This window comes from Carettochelys insculpta, chromosome 18 (assembly GCF_033958435.1).
Source record: "Carettochelys insculpta isolate YL-2023 chromosome 18, ASM3395843v1, whole genome shotgun sequence".
NCBI classification, from domain to species: domain Eukaryota; kingdom Metazoa; phylum Chordata; order Testudines; family Carettochelyidae; genus Carettochelys; species Carettochelys insculpta.
Genome location: NC_134154.1, coordinates 32171802 through 32193801, shown reverse-complemented (window position 1 = coordinate 32193801; position 22000 = coordinate 32171802). Strand labels below are relative to the sequence as shown.

General features: G+C 44.1%; 1 protein-coding gene across 2 annotated transcripts in view; it reads left to right on the top strand.

Annotated features, from left to right (window-relative positions):
* TTC28 (tetratricopeptide repeat domain 28) overlaps positions 1–22000 on the top strand; it is a 483355-nt gene that overhangs the window by 111583 nt on the left and 349772 nt on the right. Inside the window, exon 3 of one of the 2 annotated variants that reach the window (XM_075012420.1) lies at positions 16696–16788. The exons of the other annotated variant lie outside the window; for it this stretch is intronic. Within the exon in view, the coding sequence (XP_074868521.1) occupies positions 16696–16788 (93 nt within the window). The remainder of the gene's footprint in view (positions 1–16695; positions 16789–22000) is intronic. 2 annotated transcript variants of the gene reach the window in all.

The window sequence follows — 22000 nt, the reverse complement described above, 5'->3', positions numbered from 1 at the left end:
AGATCAACTATAATAATAATAAACTATAATAAAAGTAGTGTTATAATTTAATTATTATTTATTTATTTTCCATTTATCTGTGAAATAACATGAGGGGGGCGCAGTTTTATATTCTTGCCTCAGGCACAAATTAGCTAGTTATGGCCCTGCTTCCCCCAACCCCTCTGTGTTTTAATTGCCTTGGGTCACCAAGTCTTCCGGAATTGTCAAAATGGGCCCCCGTCTGGAAAAGTTTGGGAACCACTGCTTTATAGGCTCTGCTTAAAACGCTTCCCAAGGTCACAGATTCCCTGACCCTGGGAGGTAGCTGCCACCACCCAAGTGAGAAATCCTGCCTTTAAAACCCATGAAGACAAACTTGGAGTGTCTCCCTGTGGGGTCGCCACAAGGTTTTAAACATCTCTTAGGAGATGTCCCTGCAATTAGCAGGCCCCCTCCCAACCTGTCTAATGTAATCCAAACTGATGAAAATTTTGGTTATGTTCACATAAAAAAACCCTTTCAGCATGTGTAAGAAAATAAGTATGTAGAATGTAAACACTTCATGAATTGGTATGTAAAAGTGAATGCATAGACATGAAAACAGTAACTTATTTCAACATTTTTAATGAGATGGTTGAGCCTGAGATCCAGCAGCCAATTGTGCTGTGCCCCTTTTATGAAATTTCACAACCTCTTTGGGGGGCCTGCTTCCCACTTTGCAAAACAAAAGAAAGAAATTAAACTGCAATCTAATGTCTGATCTTTCGGTCTTAGCCATGAATATACACAGACACTTCTTTAGGATACAGGAATCAAATTGTTGCCTTAAAAAAAGTAATTTATTAACAAAACAAAAGATAAAGTATACAAAGAAAGTGATAAAGCACAGAGAATTACTTCCCTGGAATTCAGATTAGAAGTTACAGTTGTGAGGGAGCGGGAGAACAATACTTCAGCCAGCATGAGAAGTCTCACGCCAAACCCAAAATAAAAAAATAACCTGATTGTGTCTAACCATTTCCTTTCTACAGTACTTACATATCTTTATGTCCAGATCATGTTGTGGCCTGAATATTTACTGGATTAATTAAGCCTGCCAGTTTGGTCTCTCTGCTGTGGCCAAGACCCCATCCTCAACCAGCAACTGTTTCAATTCAAACTCAAGGGGTCATCTGGCTGCTTGCAAACAGAGAACCCACTTTTTCCGGGTTTCACCCTTTATAGGCATTCATTCATGACAGTGGAAAACCCAAATTCTTGTTTGAAAAGCAAAATCTCTTAGTGCTATGTATCTCTCTTGTCACACATCTTGCTCAACCTACTCTTGTTTCCCTAGCAGTGGAAAAGAGCGCATACCTTGGAAATATGTGGGAAGAGAAACCTCAACTGATTACGAATGTCACAGCATTCTACGACAGCCTAAGAGGTGGTGGCATAATCAGTTTTTTTACTAAGGGGCTTCTTTTCAGGGGGAAAATAACAGACTGAGTGAGATGATCCTGAAGAAGGAGAGCTGATTGAGAATAAGGCACAAATCTGGACTACTTGGGGTTCCTCCAGGAAGTAGCATTGAAATTGAACCGTTTCAATTATGTATTTATATTGAGAATATTGTGTCCTTGGTTGGAGTTATAGCAGTGACTTGAACTAAGTCCACCACTTCAGTCATTGGCCTCACAGATTGACAAAGGCCTTACCAAAGCAGATTGTTACAATTGCCTGATCTGCTTTACATATTGCTGTTGCCTTTCCCCTAATCTCTGACTGCTTGTCTATCCTTAGGAGAGAGTTCTCAAACTGTCTGCAAGCCCCATCAGGTGGTCCAGGGGGATAATTCCTTCTAAACTTCCAGCACTGGAAGATTTTCTGTCTGAAAATGAACTGATTTGTGTCAAAAAATATTTAAAAGGACATCTAAGAACATCTTGTTGATCTTAACCAGCAGTCTGAAGATTACTTTCTAGTAGAAGCTGAAACAAAGAACTGGACTGAAATCAGTGTGATGGCTTCTAGTTCAATAAGGCAGAAAAAGGTCTTTTTGAAGGTTTCTTGCAATTAAACAGAACGAGTAGAAATTAAAAAACATTCTCCAACTGAGTTTTGGATTCAAAGACCTCGGGAGTGCTCAGAACTTGCAGACAAAGCGGTACGTTTTCTGATGCCATTTGCTACTACATACTTGTGTGAGATAGGATTTTCATGACTGACTGAGCTCAAGTTCAAATGCAGAGGCAGGATAAATAATGAACCTGGCCTTAAGGGTACAGCTAGCAAACGTTGCACCTCACTTCCTTGAACTTTGTTCACAAACACAGGCACATTTATCACATTATAAAGGTAAGACCACTCATATTAAGCTGATTTGTGTGCTTTTATTTGTACAACAAAAAAAACCCCTTTAATTGTTAAGTATCAGAGGGGTTGCCATGTTAGTCTGTATCCACAAAAACAACGTGAAGTCCTTTGGCACCTTATAGACTAACAGATTTTTTGAGAGCATAAACTTCCATGGGCAAAGACCCACTTCATCAGATGCATGTATAGGAGATTCCAGAGACAGCTCTTAAATATACAGACTCATGAAAAGAAGGGAGTGCCAATCGAGAGGAAGGCTAGAGCTGACAAGGTCAATTCAGTCAGGGAGGATGCGTCCCCTCTTTCAGCAGCTGATGTGGAGATGTGAACACCAAGAGAGGAGAAACTGCTTTTTTAGTTGGCCAGCCGTTCCCAGTCTTTGTTCAATTCTTGATTGATGGTGTCAAATTTGCAAATGAACTGTAGATGTGAAGTTTCTCTTTGGAGTCTGTTTCCTAATTTTTTTGGTTGTGGGATAGCTACTTTTAAATCTGCTACTGAGTGTCCAGGGATACTGAAGTGTTCTCCTACAGGTTTTTGTGTGTTTCTGTTCCTGATATCTTATTTGTGTCCATTTATTCTTTTACATAGAGACTGTGCAGTTTGGTCAATGTATATGGCAGAGGTGCATTGCTGGCACATGAAGGCATGTATTACATTAATAGATGTGCAGGTGAATGAGCCCCTGATGATGTGGTTGATGTGGTTAGGTCTTGTGATGGTGTCGCTAGTGTAGATATGTGGGCAGAGTTCACACCGAGGTTTGTTGCAGGGATTGGCTCCTGAGTTAGAGTTACTGTGGTGTTGTCTATAGTTGCTGGAGAGAATTTGTTTCAGGTTGGCTGTTTGTTTGTAGATGAGGACTGGCCTGCCTGTCAAGGTCTGCGAGAGTGAAGGATTGTTATCCAGGATGGGTTGTAGATCACTGATGATGCACTGGAGATGTTTTAGCTTGGGGCTGTAGGCGATGGCCGGTGGTGTTCTGTTATTTTGCTTGTTGGGCCTGTCTTGTAGCAAGTGGCTTCTGGATGCATGTCTGGCTGTGTCAGTCCGGTTCTTCACTTCTTTCGGTGGGTGTCGTAGGTTTAGAAAAGCTTGGTAAAGGTCTTGTAGGTGTTGGCCTCTGTCTGAGGGATTGGAGCAAGTGCAGTTGTAGAGCTTGGCTGTAGACAATGCATCATGTGGTGTGCCCTGGATAGAAGCTAGAGGCATGTAGGTAAGCATAGCAGTCCATGAGTTTCTGGTATAGGGTGGTATTTATATGACAGTATAGGGTGATGGTTAGTTTTTTTGTATAGCACTTTTATCCAAAGTGCTTTACAGTAGTTAGCTAGTAGTACAAACAATATTTGGTAAGATCATTAGATGATCCACTGTGACCCTCAGCAATTTTCAAGTGCACCACAAAAAAGTTTGAGAACCACTGCCTTAGATTCTTAGCTCCTTGAAGAAGGACCATCCTCCTTGAATGTTTTGAATGTAGAGGCATACAATAGGCACTACCTCTAATTAATAATACATACAGTGGACTCTTGATTTAATGGACCCCGATTTAACACACATCAGAAAGAACAGAGTCCACATCCTCTGCAGAAATAAATAAATAAATGCCTGCAACTCACCAGAGCCACTGGATCTGGTGAGTTTCCAGCATTTATTGGAGGAGAGGGAGAGGCTGGGGGAACCTGGTGAGGGTGGGCAGGGTATGCTGTGGCAAATATTGTACAGTAAACCATCTGGATTTAACAGACTTTTGGCATTACTGGACACTGCTTCCACCCATTAGTCTGTCAGATCAAGGGTTTACTGTAGTTGTAGCACTGACAGCCATACCTCACTCAGCAACTGATGCAGCAGAGAGGAGGACTTTAGGGCTGTCTCACCAAGCAAGCTGGCCTTCTAGGTTGAGGTGGGGTGTCCTTTTAGGGACTGAGAAAATTGCAAAGAATGGTGAAAGGTGTATTAAAATGACTTCAGACAGGGAGGCAAAGAGAATCTGCAAAAGCAGTCATGTGTCCCTCCCCAGCAGTTTTGTTCAGCACCCAGAACAGCCAGTAGAGATGTAAATCACTGGGGCTATGCAAGTGTGTGCGAGAGAAGGGAGAGAGACAATGTGGCCTTGAACTCACTATAGCAGTATGCTTGGCATAGACCTGCAGAGCCTCAAGATGTTTCTGAGGAGCTGGGTGTGGGGCAGGCTCTGTCCCATCAGGCAGAGCAGAATATAGCAGCCTGTCTGCTTAGTGAATGGCTCCCGTTGTCTTTGTGAATTCCCACCAAAGTACAAAACAGGTGTGAAAGTTTTAAGGTATCTTTACATTGCTAGAGTGATATGCAAGGCAGAAGGGCTTTTTTAAAAGTTTGTGGCATGTTAGTGATTAGAACTAGTGTAATTTTTTCCCACTGAAATAGTTTCCTGTCACAATTATTCTGTGAACTATTTGCTGGAGATGATCAGTAGCCAATATAAATTTCTGGAGATGGTCAGTAATCAATGGCTATGTCTACACTTAGGCCTCAGCTGGAGTATTGTGTTCAGTTCTGGGCACCACAGTTCGAGAAAGATGTGGAGAAATTAGAGAGGGTCCAGAAAAGAGCAACAAGAATGATTAAAGGGCTAGAGAATGTGACCTACAAAGAAAGGCTGAAAGAATTGGGCTTGTTTAGTTTGGAAAAGAGAAGATGGAGGCGGGGACATGATAGCGGTTTTCAGGTATCTAAAAGGGTGTCATAAGGAGGAAGGAGAAAACTTGTTCTTTTTGGCCTCTGAGGATAGAACAAGAGACAATGGACTTAAACTGCAGCAAGGGAAGTTTAGGTTGGACATTAGGAAAAAGTTCCTAATGTCAAGAGTGGTCAAACAGTGGAATAAATTGCCAAGAGAGGTTGTGGAATCTCTATCACTGGAGCTATTTAAGAACAGGTTAGATAGATGTCTGTCAGGGATGGTTTAGGTAGTACTTGGTCCTGCCATGAGGGCAGGGGGCTAGACTCAATCGCCTGTCAGGGTCCCTTCCAGTCCTAGTATTCTATGATTCTATGATACACTTGCCCCCTTCTTTGAAGCGGGCGTGGTAATCAGGGTGATGAGACATTACTAAAGAAGTGCTGCGATGCGTATGCAGCACTTCATTAGGCAAATTCTCCCTGAAGTAACTTCAAAGTGCCAAACTTTGAGGTGCTGGCACGCTGTGTAGCTGTGGGTGCCTTCGAAGTACCCGCACTACTTCAAAGTGCCTTCACTTCCCCAGCCTGGGAAGTGAGAGAGCCTCTTCCCTCCCTCCACAGCCCTTCCAGGCCTGGAGGGAGTAGAGAACCCTAAGAAGCGGGTGTGAGACTGGTATTACAGGGGAGTTGAAGTGAGAAAACTGTGGGTTGATGGGGTGTGAGAGCTTTATTGATGGTTTCTGAGCAGATGGGTTGGTATTTGGAGGGTGACCTGAGGGCGATGAGGGTCAAGTGCGTTGGTAATACTCGCTGGCATGCTTAACTCGTGAGCAGGAACTGAAATTGTGGTGGGTTCAATGGAGACAGGACTGTTGTGGATCTGAGGCACAAAATGAATTGGGGAAAGGAGGGGGCAAATGAGGGAGGGTAGAGCTCCTGCAGCTGAGCCAAACCCCTCATGCAGTGCAGGTGGGAGAGTGGGCAGGACTAACTGTCACATGGCCACATTTGGGTATTGGCAGGGCATTAAAAAAATCAAGAAAACGACGTAGAAACAAACATAACCTGTTTCTTAAAATGTCGTAATTGTTCAGCCAACCCCAATGATTTTTGATCTCTTGAAATTGGCAGTATTGGAGGGATACCCAGTGACAACTGGGTAGCCAGTAAGGGTTTGCCTCCCAGTTCCTGAAATGTCACCTACGCTCCTGGAGCAACAGAGGGTAATAGAAATCAGCAAAGGAGATTTTGTAGAAGCATCTGCCCAAATGAGATCAGAAAACCCAAGAGGATTCTTGTTTGGAAATCTTTTCTAAAGATATTACTTTTGACCCACATCTTGATTAGATTATACTTGTCTCCATAGCAGCAGTAATAGAGCTTGCTGTGGAATGGGAGGGGATGGTCACAATCGGAGGTAGGTTACAGAACAGTGTATTTTCTGTTCAAAATTGTAAAAGGTCAGTGAAATAGCTTATACTTCGTAAAGTAATGATCAGGGTCACAATCAAATCCACAAAACAATTAGCTTCCCTGGTAAGAGAGTTATTTAAGGCCTCAAATGAAAACAAAAGTTAAAATATATTTTCTGTCCAGTGAACCACAGGAATGAACATGTTGCTGTAAGGCTATTACATAAATAATTCACAGGCACAACATTATATTTAAATAATAGAACGCTCTGGATGCAAACAGTCACCAGCCAGGAAATTCTGATTTACCACTCAAACCACTATCCTTCAGCTGCCTTATCTGTAATCTTCACAATCCTGTTCTAAGGCACTCTACATACCCAGCAGTATTATTGCTATATGAGGAGGAGCAATGGTCATTTTTATTTGTATTTATTTCATTTTAATTTAGTTATTTTGCCACCTCTCTTCCCCAGCTCTGTGCAGCTTCTCCCTGCTAGGACTTTGGCTGTCTTTTATTTTGTTCAGAGTAGTTCACTCCTTTCCACTAAATCTATATTCCAGCTCCATGAACAGAGAAGACCAGCTGGCATTCTATTTGCAGTCTGTAAATGAAGGCTTTATGATGCGGGTGGGCAAAGAGTGGCCTGTGAGCCAGATGAGGATCATCAGGGTTAGTCCTAGGTAAGCCACCAAACATTTTATTTATCTCTGCATCGTCAGATATGACTACTTGCGTCTCCCATTGACCGTGAATTACCATTCCCAACCAGTGGAAGCTTCAGGATTCAGTGTCCCAGTCTGTGCCAGTTCCCACTGTTCTCATTGACCAGAATCAGGGATCTATGGCAAGTGGGAGCTGCAAGCATCTGTACCTGCAGATGCTCATGTAAATAAAGTGCCAGCAGCCTGCCAGGGGCTAACCCTGGCGAACTGCATCCAGCCTGTGAGTCGCTTATTGCCCACCCTGGCTTACGGGATCCTTTGCTTTCAATGTAAGGTTCCCTCTTGTGGGCTGAGTGCTTAGCTGGCTGAGTGCTTAGTTGGCCACTAAGCCCAAGTCCTGTGAATCCTCTCACTCTTTCTCTCCTGTGTTTATCTTCTTTTCATTCTGACAGAATGAGGAACGGTGTTATCAAGTCACAGTGGGGGAGGTCTAGTTTGGAAATTAGGAAAAAATATTTCACTAGGGCTACATCTACACTAGTGAGTTTTTTTGAAAAAGCCGAGTCTCTTTTGAAAAATCCTGTGGAGTGTCTGCACACAAAATGCATTCTTTTGATATTAAATTGTAAGAAAGCAGCACTTTTGCTGGCAGCCCATCTCCCAGATGCCTTTTTACAAAAGATTGTTTTGGGAAAAAATGTGTAGATGCCCAGGGCCCCTTTTTTTGAAAGAGCAGTCCTCATGGCATTGGATTTTTCGATCCCTGGCCCATTCTTTTGAAAGAGCAGGAGCTTTGTAGACATTCTCTATTGAAAGAGCAGATCAATTTTTTTTATCCACTTTTTTGTGTGGACTTGCTCTTTCGAAAGAAGTTTTTTCAGAAGCGAACTTCTTTTGAAAGATCTCTAGTGTAGATGTAGCAAGAGTGTTGAAACTCTGGAATGGGTTACCTAAAAAAGCTGTAGAATCTCCTTCCCTAGAGGTCTTTAAGTCCCAGGTTGACAAAGCCTTGGCTTTAGTTGGGATTGGTCTTGCTTTCAGCAGGGGGTTAGATTTGGGCTATGTCTGCATGGCAGCCCTGTTTCAAAATGACCTATTCTGGAATAGTTGTTCCAAATTACCTATTTTGAAATGGGAGTGGCAGTTCATGGCCAATGGGAGATGCAAGTAGTCGTACCTGAAACAAAATAGGAAGAAGGGTTCTTCCAAAGGTGGGGTTTATTTCTGAAAGAGCCCCGTCCACACTGCTTTTTTTTTCTTTCGAAAGAATCTCTTCTGAAAAGAGATGATGCAAATAAAGCATGAGGTATGTAAATCAGTGCCTCATTTGCATTTTCAATTTCCCTCTTTTAAATTCCTGCCTCAAAAGAGGAATGCAAGTGTAGGACTAGCCAACGACAGCAAAGTTATTTCAAAATAATCTGGCTGTGTGGTTGTAGCCTTGATGACCTCCTGAGGTTCCTTCGAACCCCTTGATTGTATGATTCTGCAGAGTGTAGCTCACTGGTGCATCCTGGATGTAGTGATTTTAAACTGCTCTGTGTCTGAAGTACTTGCACATTCTTGACAAACTCATTCTTTCTGAACTGAGTTCCCCCTTTGTGAAATGGGTGTAGTATTACTTATTTCTACCATGTATTCTCTCTTACTCGCTTAGGCTGAAACATTCTTGTGATGATGGCTGCTCTTACTGTTTGTAAGTACAGCTCAGAGCCCAGTGACCCCTCCCCCTGATTTGGATACTATTGTAGTTTTACTAATAAAGATACAAAGCAATGACAGATTTCTGTTAATCAAATTTCTTCTTGTAAAAAATGTAGAACTAGCCTGAAGGAAGTACTATAGCTGACTGCAGGGAAACCAAGGTGAGTGGGGAAAGAGATCACTGGAAACTAATAAGTCTGCTCTTTGATTTAAGGAGAAAAAAAGGGAATAAGAGCTAAGCCATGAGCAAGACTCTCAGAGGTCCAGACTTTGCTCCATCAAAATGGTGCTTTTTTTAAGTGTTTTCTGTTTTCAAGGATGCCTAAAAAGAAAATAATTGGCACAGACATCACAGCTTGCTTCAAAGCACCCCATTGGCCCTAGCAGTGACACATGTTGAAGTCTCAGGGCTCTGCGCATATTAGCTTATTAGCTGACTTTTTATGCTTCTTGTGTCGTTAGTATGTTATGCATGCAGAATGCCATAGTCACTGCAAAATCCCACAGAAGGAGAAGCTGGAGTAAAGCTCAGGTTTCAGTAATTAACATGTGTGGCAACTAAGTGCCTCAGACCCAGGAGAAGAGTGAAGGGATTTTGATGTTGAGTCTGGGATGTCTGACAGTTTCTCAAGTATGAATGCTCCTCACCAGAATTCCTGAGAGGGATCAACTTTGTAAATACAGAGCTCTTGTCCTGGGGCTACCATAGAGAAGGTACATATGATGGTAATGAAGCACCCTCCATAACAGGATGACAGGCGAATCTGCACATTTGCAGGGCTTTCTGGTTATCAACTATAGAAGGATGGGAGAAGCTCTGCACCCTTTCCTTGTTTGGTGATAAAGGGCTTGGGGAAATTCTCCCATTCAGGATGCCAAAGAGTGGAGTGTGATAATCACATGGTGGATGCCTGGTTTTTAGAGGAGAAAAACTAAGTGTGGAAGGTGCGGATAGACCTCTTGAAACTGAGGACCCTATTGGGAATCAGATACAGCAACCCAAATTTACTTACTTAAACCACATAGCTCAGCAGAAAGGATGGAACCGCAGCTAGCATGGAATGTGAAAGGCAGTAAGAAGAGTTTCTACAGGCATGTTAAAAATAAAGGGTTATCAGGGAGGGTGTGTGGCCATTACCAGATGAGGGAGGTAAACTGGTGACAGATGATGTGGGAAAGGCTGAAGTACTCAGTGCTTTCTTTGTCTCAGTCTTCACGGACAAGGTCATCTTCCCAACTACGGCACTAGGCAATGCAGTATGGGAAGGAGGTGGGCAGCCCTTGGTGAGGAAAAAATGGGTCAAGAGCTATTTAGAAAAGCTAGACGCACACAAATCCGTGGCTCTGGATTTAATGCATCCAAGGATACTGAGGGAATTGGCAGATGTCATTGCAGAGCCTTTGGCCATTATCTTTGAAAACTTGTGGAAATCGGGAGAGGTCCTGGGTGATTGGAAATAGGCAAATGTAATGCCCCAGTTTATGAAAGGAAAAAAGGACAATCCAGGGAACTATAGACTGGTCAGCCTTACCTCAGTCCTCAGAAAAATCATGGAGAGGATCCTCAAGGAATCCATTGTGGAACACATGGAAGAGGAGAAAGTGATCAAAAGTAGTCAACATGGATTCACCAAGGGCAATGCCTGACCAATCTGATTAGCTTCTGTGATGAGGTAACTGGCTCTGTGGACACGCAGAAATCGATGGATGTGATATGACTTGACTTTAGCAAAGCTTTTAATACAGTCTCCCACAACATTCTTGCCAATAATTTAAGGAAGTATGGATTGGATACATGGACTGTAGATGGAAAGAAAGCTGGTTAAAATGGTTGGGCTCAATGAGTAGTGATCAGTGGTTGTATGTCTGGTTGGTTTCAATTGGATTACCCCAAGGATCAGTCATAGGGCAGGTATTGTTCATCATCTTTATTAATGACCTAGATGAGGGGATGTATTGCACCCTCATCAAATTTGCAGATGACACTAAGCTAGGGGGCAGGTAGATACGTTGGAGGGTAGGGATAGAGTCCAGAGTGACCTAGATAAATTGGAGGACTGGGCCAAAAGAAATTCGATGAGGTTCAACAAGGAGAAGTTCAGAGTCCTGTGCTTGGGGCAGAAGAATCCCAAGCACCATTACAGGCTGGGGACTGACTGGATAAGTAGCAGTGCATCAGAAAAGGATCTGGAGATTACAGTTGATGAAAGGTTGGGTATGAGTCACAGTGTGCCCTTGCAGCCAGGAAGGCTAATGGCATATTGAGGTGCATTAGGAGAAGCACTTCCAGCAGATGTAGAGAAGTTATTATTCCCCTATATTCAGTGAGGCCACATCTGGAGTATTGTGTCCAGTTCTGGCCACCCCCCCCCCAATACAGTAAGAATGTGGACGCATTGGAGAGGATTCAGCAGAGGGAAAGGAAATGATTAAGAGGCTGGAGCACGTGAATTATGAGGAGAGGCTGAGAGATTTGGGTTTATTTAGTTTGTAGAAGAGAAGACTGAGGAGTGATTGGCTAGGAGCCTTCAACTTCCTGAAAGGGGGCTCTAAAGAGGAAGGAGAGAGACTGTTCTCACTGATGACAAATGGCAGAAGGAGGATCAATGGTTTGAAGTTAGAGAGGGAGGGGTGTAGGTTGAATATTAAGAAAAACTATTTCCCCAGGAGGGTGGTGAAGCACTGGAATGCATTAGCTAGAGAGGTGGTGGAATCTCCATCCCTAGAGGTTTTTAAGTCCCGGCTTGAGGTAGTCATGGCTGGGATGATTTAGTTGGGGTTGATCCTGCTTTAGGCAGGTGGCTGGAGTAGATGACCTCCTGAGGTCTCTTCCTGCCCTGGAATTCTGTAATTTTGTGCATCTATTTGAACTTTCTGGTAAGGGACATGTGTTGAAATGTGGCTTACAGTCGAGATAATTCAGCCTTCACAATGAACAAATCATGTATCACTCTCTTTCTGCAGGTTTGTTTTCACCTCATTATGTTAGAGTGCTCTCTCACTTCCAGTTGCTGATCCATAATGGCTTTAGCAGCATTGTGTATGATATTTCAGCACACTATTTTATTTGCATTATATAAAAATTATCCCCTGCTTCCTGTATTTTGCCACTTCTGTTACATTCTATATTTGCAAAGGTAGTCCTGGCCTACTGGTGTAGGGAACTAGCACTTTTGGTTTTTTTTTTCTTTGTGGTGGTATGTGCGGTACTGAGTACCTGCACCCCCGCCCCAATGTTGCCCTCAACTGGGGATCCCACAGCTGGGGCTGCCAGTGTGGCTCTGCACACCAGATGGCTCCCCGTCATGAAGCTGCTGGAGCCTCTATTGGCACTGCAGTAGTGTGGGGCCAGGAGCTGGTGCCCCAGTAGTAGAGCAGAGCTGGAAGCTTGAGCCCTAGCTGTGGGGCCGGAGCCGGCACCCCCACCTTTCCTGCAGCAGTGTGGGGCTGAAGCCCCTGGTGCCCCGTTGGCAGTCCCAGCCACAGGAGCCCCAGCTGGGAGTGGGGTCCTGGCATCCCTACAGTGGGGAGACAGCTGGGGCTTGGAGCCCTGGTGGCAGGCCCAGCCATGGGAACTGTGGGTGGCTGGAGGGGGGCTGGGGGAGGGGACAGGTACCATACTGGCTCCTCTTCCCCCGGCCCCAAGCCCCCAAAGAAAGCACTGTCAAGAATAAAACAGAAAAGGAAAATCTGATAGGCCCAGAGGAACTAGGGGCTAATGCTGTAGACTAGTATTTCTCCAACTGTGGGTCAGACCCCAAACTGGGTAACGAGTGACCTAGTTTCAATGGGGTTTCCAGAGCTGGTGTTAGACTTGTGGGGTCTGAGGCTGAAGCCTTTGCATTTTGGCCCCCTCTTACACTCCCCCATCCAGGCAATGGAGCTCAGGCTTTGGTTCCCCTCTCTGGAGTCAGGTGGTAATTTCTTTTCTCATGACATGAGAACTGTTAGTTAGGGTAAGAACCTGGATGCCATAAGTCTCATAGGGTATGTCTACACTGCAGGGTTTTTCTGGAATAACTTTTTCCTACTTTGTTAAGTAGGAGTAAGTTATTCCTGAATAGAGTGGCCACACAGCATGAGTATTTCAAAAGTGAGCATTCACACTGCACAGTCCTATTCAGAAATAAGAGCAATGCATTTTGGGTGTGTGTTCCATCATGCTTGGCCTCCCTAGGCGTTGTGGGATGTCAACAGGAAACACAAGGTACCCTGGGAATCAGGAAGTTGTCCCATGAGCCACTTCTCTTCCTGAATCTCACCATACCGTTTACTTTTCCTTTCTGTGCCATTTCAAAGTGCTGCAAGGACCCCAGCTGGCTCTTATGTGCAAGGAAGCAGCCATGGATCCTGCATTGCAAGAGCAAGGTTTGGCAGCATTGCAATCACTGGTCTTTAATGGGACACAGCGGATGATGTTCGCAGCATGCACTGCAGCACACGTAATAATATACTTTCTCAACAACTGGTCAGAGTATGACAAACATGAGGCGGATCAGAGCCGCAACCTCCTCACGGCCCACCACGTCAGAACACTGAACATGCTTCCTGCTCTTTCACACAGCCTGAGCACTGTGGGCAATCACTTTTGGGCCAGAGAGACCAGCACTGAGTTGTGAGATCACATTGTCCTGCAGACCTGGGATGATGACCAGTGGCTACAGAATTTCAGGATGCGTAAATCCAACTTCTGTAAGCTCTGCGCTCAGCTGACTCCAGAACTGCAGCACAAGGACACCCAGATGAGATCCGCTCTTTCCATGGAGAAGCGTGTTCCCACTGCTCTGTGGAAGCTGGCTACCCCTGCGTGCTACTGCTTGGTCACCAACCACTTTGGACAGGGGACAGTGCTGATACAGGTGTGCAGGGCAATCAAGTGCATTTTGCTGTGCCAGATTGTGTCTCTGGGGACTGTGGATGAGATTGTGTCTGGCTTGCAGAAGTGAGGTTCCCTAACTGTGGAGGGGCAATTGATGGGACCCATATTCCAATTCTCACCCATCCTACCTTGCCTCAGAGTACATCTCAGTGGTGATCCAAGCGCTTGTGGATCAGTGTGGCTGTTTCACAGACATAAATGCTGGGTGGTCTGGAAAGGTGCATGATGCACACATTTTTAGAAAGAGTTGTCTGTATTGAAAGCTGCAGAAGGACACTTTCTTTTTAGATCACAAAAAAAATTGGGAGTGGGGTAGAAATGCCCATCATGATGTTGGGGGACCCTACATACCCCTTGCAGCCCTGGCTCATGGAGCCTTACATTGGGCAGTTAGATAGTAGCAAGGAGCAGTTCAACTACAGGCTCAGCAGTTCCCAAAAGTGAGGTGGCAAATTTTATATGGGAGGCTGGACCTGCTTCTGGACCATATCCCCATAGTCCTGGGCACATGTTGTTGCCTCCACAATCTGTGTGAGAGCAAGGGGGAAGTATTTGCTCAAAGCTGGAATACAGAGCAGAGCATCTGGCCAGTGCGTTGGAGCATCCAGATACTCGAACTATCAGGGCAGTCCACAGGATAGCCATTAATGTCAGGGAGGCACTGAGGATCCCGTTTAACAATGAGGAATGCCAAGATGGTCGGGCAGTTTCCGGATATGTGGCCTTGAGTTGGTGACACCCTTCCCGTCCTCCCCATGTCTGTCTGCTACCTGTGTTACTTTTAGGGATAAAAGTCCCAAACACTCCCTGTTTTCTTTACTCAGAAGTTTATGATTGATATTGGCTACGTCTATACTAGCCCCTTCTTTTTGGAAGGGGCATGGTAATGAATGAGTTGTACAGATGCTAATGAGGCACTGCTATGAATATGCAGCACCTCATTATCATGATGGTGGCCATGTGCAATTCAGAAGCACCGCCCGCATAGATGGGGGCCTTTTGAAAGGACCCCACAGACTTCAAAAGCCTCTTCTTCCTATTTGGTATGTCCTGCTGTAAATATAGCTATTTGACTGTATATGCACCCTTCCTTCAGCTTGAGCCGCCAAAAGCATCCCCTCTTTTTCCTTCTGCAAATACAGCTGGGGGGCTGCATTAGCAAGAAAAAAAAGCCGCAAGTGGGTTTAAGGTGCCAGAGCAGGTGGTGGGGGTTGTGCCCCACTGAAAATACAGCCATAGGGATTTATATGCACCCTTTCCCTCCCCATTAGGCTCCCCTTTTTCCCTCTGGAAATACAGCTGGGAGACTGCATTATCAAGAAAAAAAACCAGAGGGGTTTAAATTGTGGCGGCTGGGTTGTGTGTGTGCCCTGCTGAAAATACAGCCATGTAGCTATCAAAACAAAAAGCAGTCAAGTAGCACTTTAAAGACTAGCAAAATAGTTTATTAGGTGAGCTTTCGTGGGACAGACCCACTTCTTCAGACCATGGACAGACCCACTTCTTCAGACCAGAACAGACTCAATATTTAAGGCACAGAGAGCCAAAAACAGTAAGCAAAAAGGACAAATCAGAAAAAGATAATCAAGGTGAGCAAATCAAAGAGTGGAGGGGTGGGCGGGGGGGTCAAGAATTAGATTAAGCCAAGTATGCACACGAGCCCCTATAGAGACTCAGAAAGTTCCTGTCCCGGTTTAAACCGCGTGTTAATGTGCCAAATTTGAATATAAAAGCCAGCTCGGCTCTTTCTCTTTGAAGAACGGTGCGAAAGTTCTTTTTCAGTAACACACATACCTTTAGGTCATTGACAGAATGCCCCATTCCATTAAAATGTTGACTAACTGGTTTGTGGATCTGGAGTGTTTTGATGTCTGTTTTGTGCCCATTAACCCTTTGTCTAAGGGAGTTAGAAGTCTGTCCAATATACAAAGCGTCTGGGCATTGTTGGCACATGATGGCATATATGAAGTTAGTAGAGGAGCATGAGAAAGTGCCCATGATTCTGTGAGTAACCTGGTTAGGTCCAGTGATGGTATTTCCAGAGAAGATATGTGGACAAAGCTGGCAGCGGGCTTTGTTTCAAGGAAAGGTTCCAGGACTGGTATTCCTGGGGTATAGACTGTGGCGTTTAGTGAGGATCCTCATAAGGTTGGGAGGTTGTCTGTAGGAGAGAACAGGCATGTCACCCAGGGCCTTCTGGAGTGTGGTATCCTGATTAAGGATAGGTTGTAGGTCTTTAATAATTCGTTGCCAAGGTCTGACTTGGGGGCTGTAGGTGATGACCAGTGGTGTTCCATTCTTGGCTTTTTTGGGCACTATCTTCCTACCTCACCTCATAAGGAGAGAATGCTCAGCAATGGAGTTTAAATTTCCCAGGGCTTGTAGCTGGGAGGGGCATCTTGGTACACCTGGGAAAAATGTATCAATTTGCAGAGCCGCCTAGAGTGGATACTTGCCTGTAGCTTGATGGGATGCCTCTCAGGAGACCCATTATCCTGTAATTAGTTTTGATTTGTTCACACTGATTCGATTGCAGAATTGAAAGGGAGAGAGTCGGGGTGGGGATGTTGGGGTCATTCATTTTGGTGCAGAACTGAGAAAAATAGCTTTTTTTTTTTTTCTGAATAACAGGCTAAGCTCTGTGAATGCAAGGTGTTTTCTTCTTTAAAAAAAGGGGTTTTACTGAAGAAAACAGCAGTGTAGAACAGCCCTTAGGGAAGTTACAACTGACTGTGTTTTTTCTTTTCTTTTAATTCGGTAGTTCACTTTGATCTGCTTTTACTAATATCCACTTAAATCCCACAGGTTTTGTTTAATAAAAACCTCTTTTGTTTATAATCAAGCCGAGTGTAAGTAATATTACCGGGAGAGGGCTACCACTGGGCATATCTCACTTTTATTGATAAATGGGGCGTGCCTTATGAGCCATCCCTGTGAAAATCTTTTGCACAGGGAGACGTCCTGGGTGCTATGCCCTAGAACTGCATGCTCCCAGAGCTGGAGTAAATCAGTGTTTGCATTACTTTGCAGGGATGTGGTAACCCAACTCTCCTCCTTGCTGGGGGAGATCAGAGGATCTGGCCCAGCACAACAGGGTTGTGGGGAACTCCAGAGAGAAAGAAGGTATGTGTCAGTGGCATGATCAGCACACCAGTGAACATCCCAAGGAGTCTTCTATGACCACGCCCCATCACACAAGGCATTTCCTTTCCTTGTTTCCCCATCTATATAATGGATACAATAATATTGCTTTTCTCTCATTCTTTTTTTGTCTACTGAGCCTGTAAACTCTCTGGGGAGAGTGTGTCATTATATTTATGCACAGTGTATAGCATAACATGGCTTCACTGTCACAAAAATATGAAATAGCAGTAGATCAAAATGCACTGTGGAACTTTTAGAGGGCAGTAACAGGGTCAGTTAGTAAAACAAAAAAGCAGTAAAGTAGCACTTTAAAGACGAACAAAATATTTTATTAGGTGAGCTTTTGTGGGACAGACCCACTTCTTCTGACCATATCCATACCGGACCAGACTCAATATTTAAGTGTTTAATATTTAAATATTGAGTCTGTTCTGGTGTGGCTATGGTCTGAAAGAAGTGGGTCTGTCCCACAAAAACTCACCTAATAAATAATTTTGTTAGTCTTTAAAGTGCTACTTTACTGCTTTTTTGTTTTGATAGTATATAGACTAGCACAGCTTTCTCTCTGTTACTATTCAGGGCCAGTGTGTAGCAAGCTAGAGCACTATGGATATACAGTCCAGTTTCCCACATGCTAATCATCCTTGCAGATGTACCCACGGTCTTTTCCTATATGTTCCTAAAATGTACCAAAACTAGGGATACTGATAGCTGGACAAATCCTGAGAATGAACTGAGATACATTGCACAAAAAATAATTACTCTCTTCCCTGGCCCTTCTCACATGCTTACTAATAATTGTCTCAAGTCTTCCTCTTCTCTTGTTCAGGTTTCTGGCTGGTCCCGCGGATCCTGTGTATTTTCATCCAGATCCTCTTTAGTTGAGACCATGATTCCCAGGTTTTCTCTCTAGCAACATGATTTTGCATCCTGTAGATGGGAGATGCTAGGGTGTCGTTCATCACTGCCCACTGAGAGTGACATATCTGCAGTATGTCTGATGCTTGCAGAACAGTGCAGCAGGAGCACTGTGAGTTCTTCGGTCCCTTTCTGTACTGGTTTACTAAGAGATATGTTTTGTAGAAAAAAATCTCTTTTCTCCACTCACAGGACCTGTTTGCTAATCAGACCGTATTTACAATTATTTGATTTCCAAAGGGAGCGTATTCAAATTTGAACATCTTACATTCAAGACACTGTATGCCTGAGGACCAGAGCCTGGATTGAGACTGGAGTTGTTTGCCCCATGCCCAGTTCCAGGCACAGATGAGATGGTTGTGTACCTTCCATTCCAAGTTCTACTTCAAGCTTTAATGGCTGAGAGGGGATAGTCTGTCATAACAAAATTACCCCTAGTTACATATTAAACTATTTGATCATTTCACTATATAAGTGAATAATTAGTAATTAGCTATAGGCATCTGCAGCCCTAAGATAATCCCACGTGTGACTGCTTCCTTTCCCTTGCTCCTCCAATTCACCAAACATTTGCTAGTGATAAATGCCGCAAGCACTTTCCTTATCTCCAGTTCAGGGCACACTGCATCTCTGTGAACTCAACGACACTACAACTCCCTAATTAGTGTTAAGTGGGCAGTTTTTTCTCTGCTTTCCCTCCTGTCAGATGGGGAATTTTTCAGATAACCATACCCTCATTTTTCACAGCCACGTCCTTAGTTTTTCAGCCTGGATTAGACCTCTGAGGAAAGAGCTTTTTCTGCTTCACTAAACAAAGTATTTTCCAAAGTGATTTTGAGTCTTTTGAAGTGAGTTCATTGCTAAAATACATGCGCCTCATAAACTAATGATAGACATGATCCATCCCAGTACAGAGCAAATCAACCTTTATCCAAAAGAGAGTGGGATCATGTGTGTCAGCACCAAGAGGGAAAAGGATTTAAAGCCATGGGGGATAAATGTAACAGGAAGGGAAGGAAAAGGTTTAATTTGTGAGAATTTTATGAAAGGGCCTGAGTCACTGTGCTCCTTATCTTTTTTCTGTCTCATTCATCCTCCCAAATGCCACAAGTGGTTACACACACAGTGATCCACATGTCAAAATAACATTGAATGATCTCAGAAAACTTACTATTTAGTAGCTCTGTCTTCCCAGTTAATGGCCTTTGCCTCTCTCTTGAATTTTCTTTAAAATAAAATATCCCGTGATGTGACTGTGACATGGTGTGGTCACAGAAGACCCCATGGAATGTTTCCCATTATCCTGATCATGTCACTGACACCTGCCTTCTTACTGTCTGGGGTTCTCCACCAAGCTGTCCTGCTGGGCTGGATCCTCTGACCTCTCTTAGCCATGGCACAGAGTTGAGGATACCAACCCCCCTGCAAATCAATGCAGACACTGATTTACCTCAGCTCTAGGAGGTACAGTTCTAGGGCACAGCATCTGTGAATTCAGCCACCAAACAGGATCAAAACTCCAAATAAATCCATCTCTCTCTGTATATAAGATTTACACAGGGAATGCTCATCCACTAAGACCCTTTATCTATGAAAGGGAGATATGCACGGTGGTGGCCCACCCCAAGTAATAATTAGTTACACTGGGCTTGATTATAAGCAAAGGAGTTTTTATTAAGCAAAAACCATAGGATTTAAGTGGTTGTAAATAAAAAAACAAATCAAAATGAGTTAACAAATTAAAAGAAAATGCATAGCTAGTTCTATTCAGGTTAGATAAATGTCTGTCGGGGATGGTCTAGACAGTAGTTGGTCCTGCCATGAGGGCAGGGGGCTGGACTCGGTGACTTCATGAGGTCCCTTCCAGTGCTAGTATTCTATGATTCCACTAAAAATCTAGTTACATGTTAGTTCTTAACCTAAGCAGCTGTTCTTATTATCAGGTGAAAGCAAGTCAGAAATTACCTTATCCTGAGCTGGGTTTCTCGTTTACTTTAAAGTTCTTTCTCTCTTTTAGGATGTGTCAGGCAATTTCCAAGGCAGGCTGCAGACAAAGGAAGGAAAGATTCCGGTTGCTTAAAGAGCTTTTTTCCCTGGGCAGGAACCCTTTGCATTAGCATGTCCCTCCCTCTCCCACATGGAAAAAACACTGAATTCCTAAATGGCAGCCCATACCAGGTGGTACGGCCACATGTCTTTCTAGACCAGAGGCATTCAACTTTTCTTCACTGGGGGCCACCATGGCAATTTTTTACATGTTCCGGGGGCTGAACACGCAACAGCCCCAAACCCCTCTCCATCCCCAGTCTTAACCCGTTTCAGCCTCAAAACATCCCCCCACCCAAGGCTTAATCCCTCTAAGCCCCAAACCCACCCCCAGGCTTAAATCCCTTGCAGCCCTAAACCGCTGCCTCACAGGCTTGAACCCCTTGCAACTCCAAACCACTGCCAACCCACTCGCCCCTAGGCTTAACCACTTGCAGCCCCAAATGACTACCTCCCCATCCTCAGACTTAACGCCTTGCAGCCCCAAACCCAGGATTAATTTATCTTACACAGAAACACCGGGTGCTGCCACCCCCAGGTGCACCTTTACCAGGCTGCTGTTTCCTCCTCAGCACAGCTGCGCGATTCCCCCCAGGCCCCCTATTCCCTCCTTCCCTTACCTGCAGCATGTGTGGCTCTCTGCACTGCTGCATTGAAATAAGAGGACTTAATTTAGTTGATTTAACATCAGTATTCCTCCTGCTGGCTCTTAAACCAATTAAACTGAATTTTACTCTTTCAGTGCAGCAGGAGAGGGAGCCACAGGAGGAGTGAGCAGTGGTGGCAGCAGCGGGAGTGCAGTTGACTCCTTAAAGAGCTGCATGTGTCTGGGAGCTGCCCAGCCAGCTTTCAAAATGGCAACACTGACAGCTCTGTAGGCTGGATGAAAAGGCTCCACAGGCTGGAGTCTGGCCTGCGGGATGCAAGTTGGACACCCCTGTTCTAGATCAACCACTTTCCAGAATTACAGGACAAACAAAGCCACATTTACAAGCCAGAAAGGTTGATTGCCCACTCATAATCTCTGAGGCACCGTTAATGGCTTTCATGAGCACATTTAAGGCTATAAACATACATTCCATATTTCTAACTTCACATACAAGAATGATACATGCACAAAAATATGATATACAGATTCAGCAGATTATAACATTAGAGTGATAGATTACAAGAGTGTTTTGTCCAAAGTATCTCTGAGTTATTCACATTTATATTTATAAACCATCTTCTATAAAGTTGGTGAGGGATGGAGAAATCAGTGACATTGATTTGCATTATGCAGTTGCAGGTGGGCTCGTGATTGTTGTGAGTAGAGTCCTACCACATACTTACATTGCTAGGCTTTTCTGGGCAACTACTTTGCATAAGTGAGAGCTCTTGACAGCGCTTCTTGAGAGATGCATCCTTTTTTCCAGTTTGTTGGAGTAAATGAAATTACCCTTTCACTGCTCATCAGAGACCAAAAATAAATTTTCCTTGTCTCTGGGAATCTTCAATATCAGTCTAATATTAAAATAATCTCACTTAAAGATTGATTTTCTGATTATTTGTTAAAAATTGAGGGTAAATACCCTGGTGAAATAAAATGGGATGTAAAAAGTTAAAAGGAAAATTAGTATATACACTTGAAATAATTCTTCAGTTTCCTATTTTTCTCTTCATCCTTCTTAAAATCCCAAAGTGAACTGGATAGCTTAAGCAATCTTTGGCAACATTCCTTATAGTAATTATTTTAAAACGGAGTACAGGTAAAAGGTCCTAGTTTGATAGGTTTGGAGACAAGCCCTCTGTTTATGAAGAAAACAGGTACAGTATGATGGGGGGCAATTCAAATTTCTCCCAGTCTCCAGTCTCCACTCCACCTGCCTGAGCCAGCCCAAGGAGAGACCCAGGGGCAAAGGGTAAACCCTCCCTTTGGCAGTACTGTGCTTTCTGCCCCACTCATCATGCCCCGAGAAGCCCCAGGCCACCAGCTGGCCCCAGCACCAGGCTGAACTCTGGATCAATCTCCATGTTGAACCACTGGCCCAAGCTGCCCAGCTGTCTGTCCCAAACTCTAGGCCATATGTGAAGATAAAGACTAACATGGCTACCTTTTTGAGACTATGCAAGCAAGGGAATCAATTATGCCTTGTGTAGCATAGTTATCCTGGCAGAAAATTTACATTTTTTTTTTTTGTGCTTCTCACTTGTGTGTTCCATGACTGATTTGTCTGTGGGTCAGTGG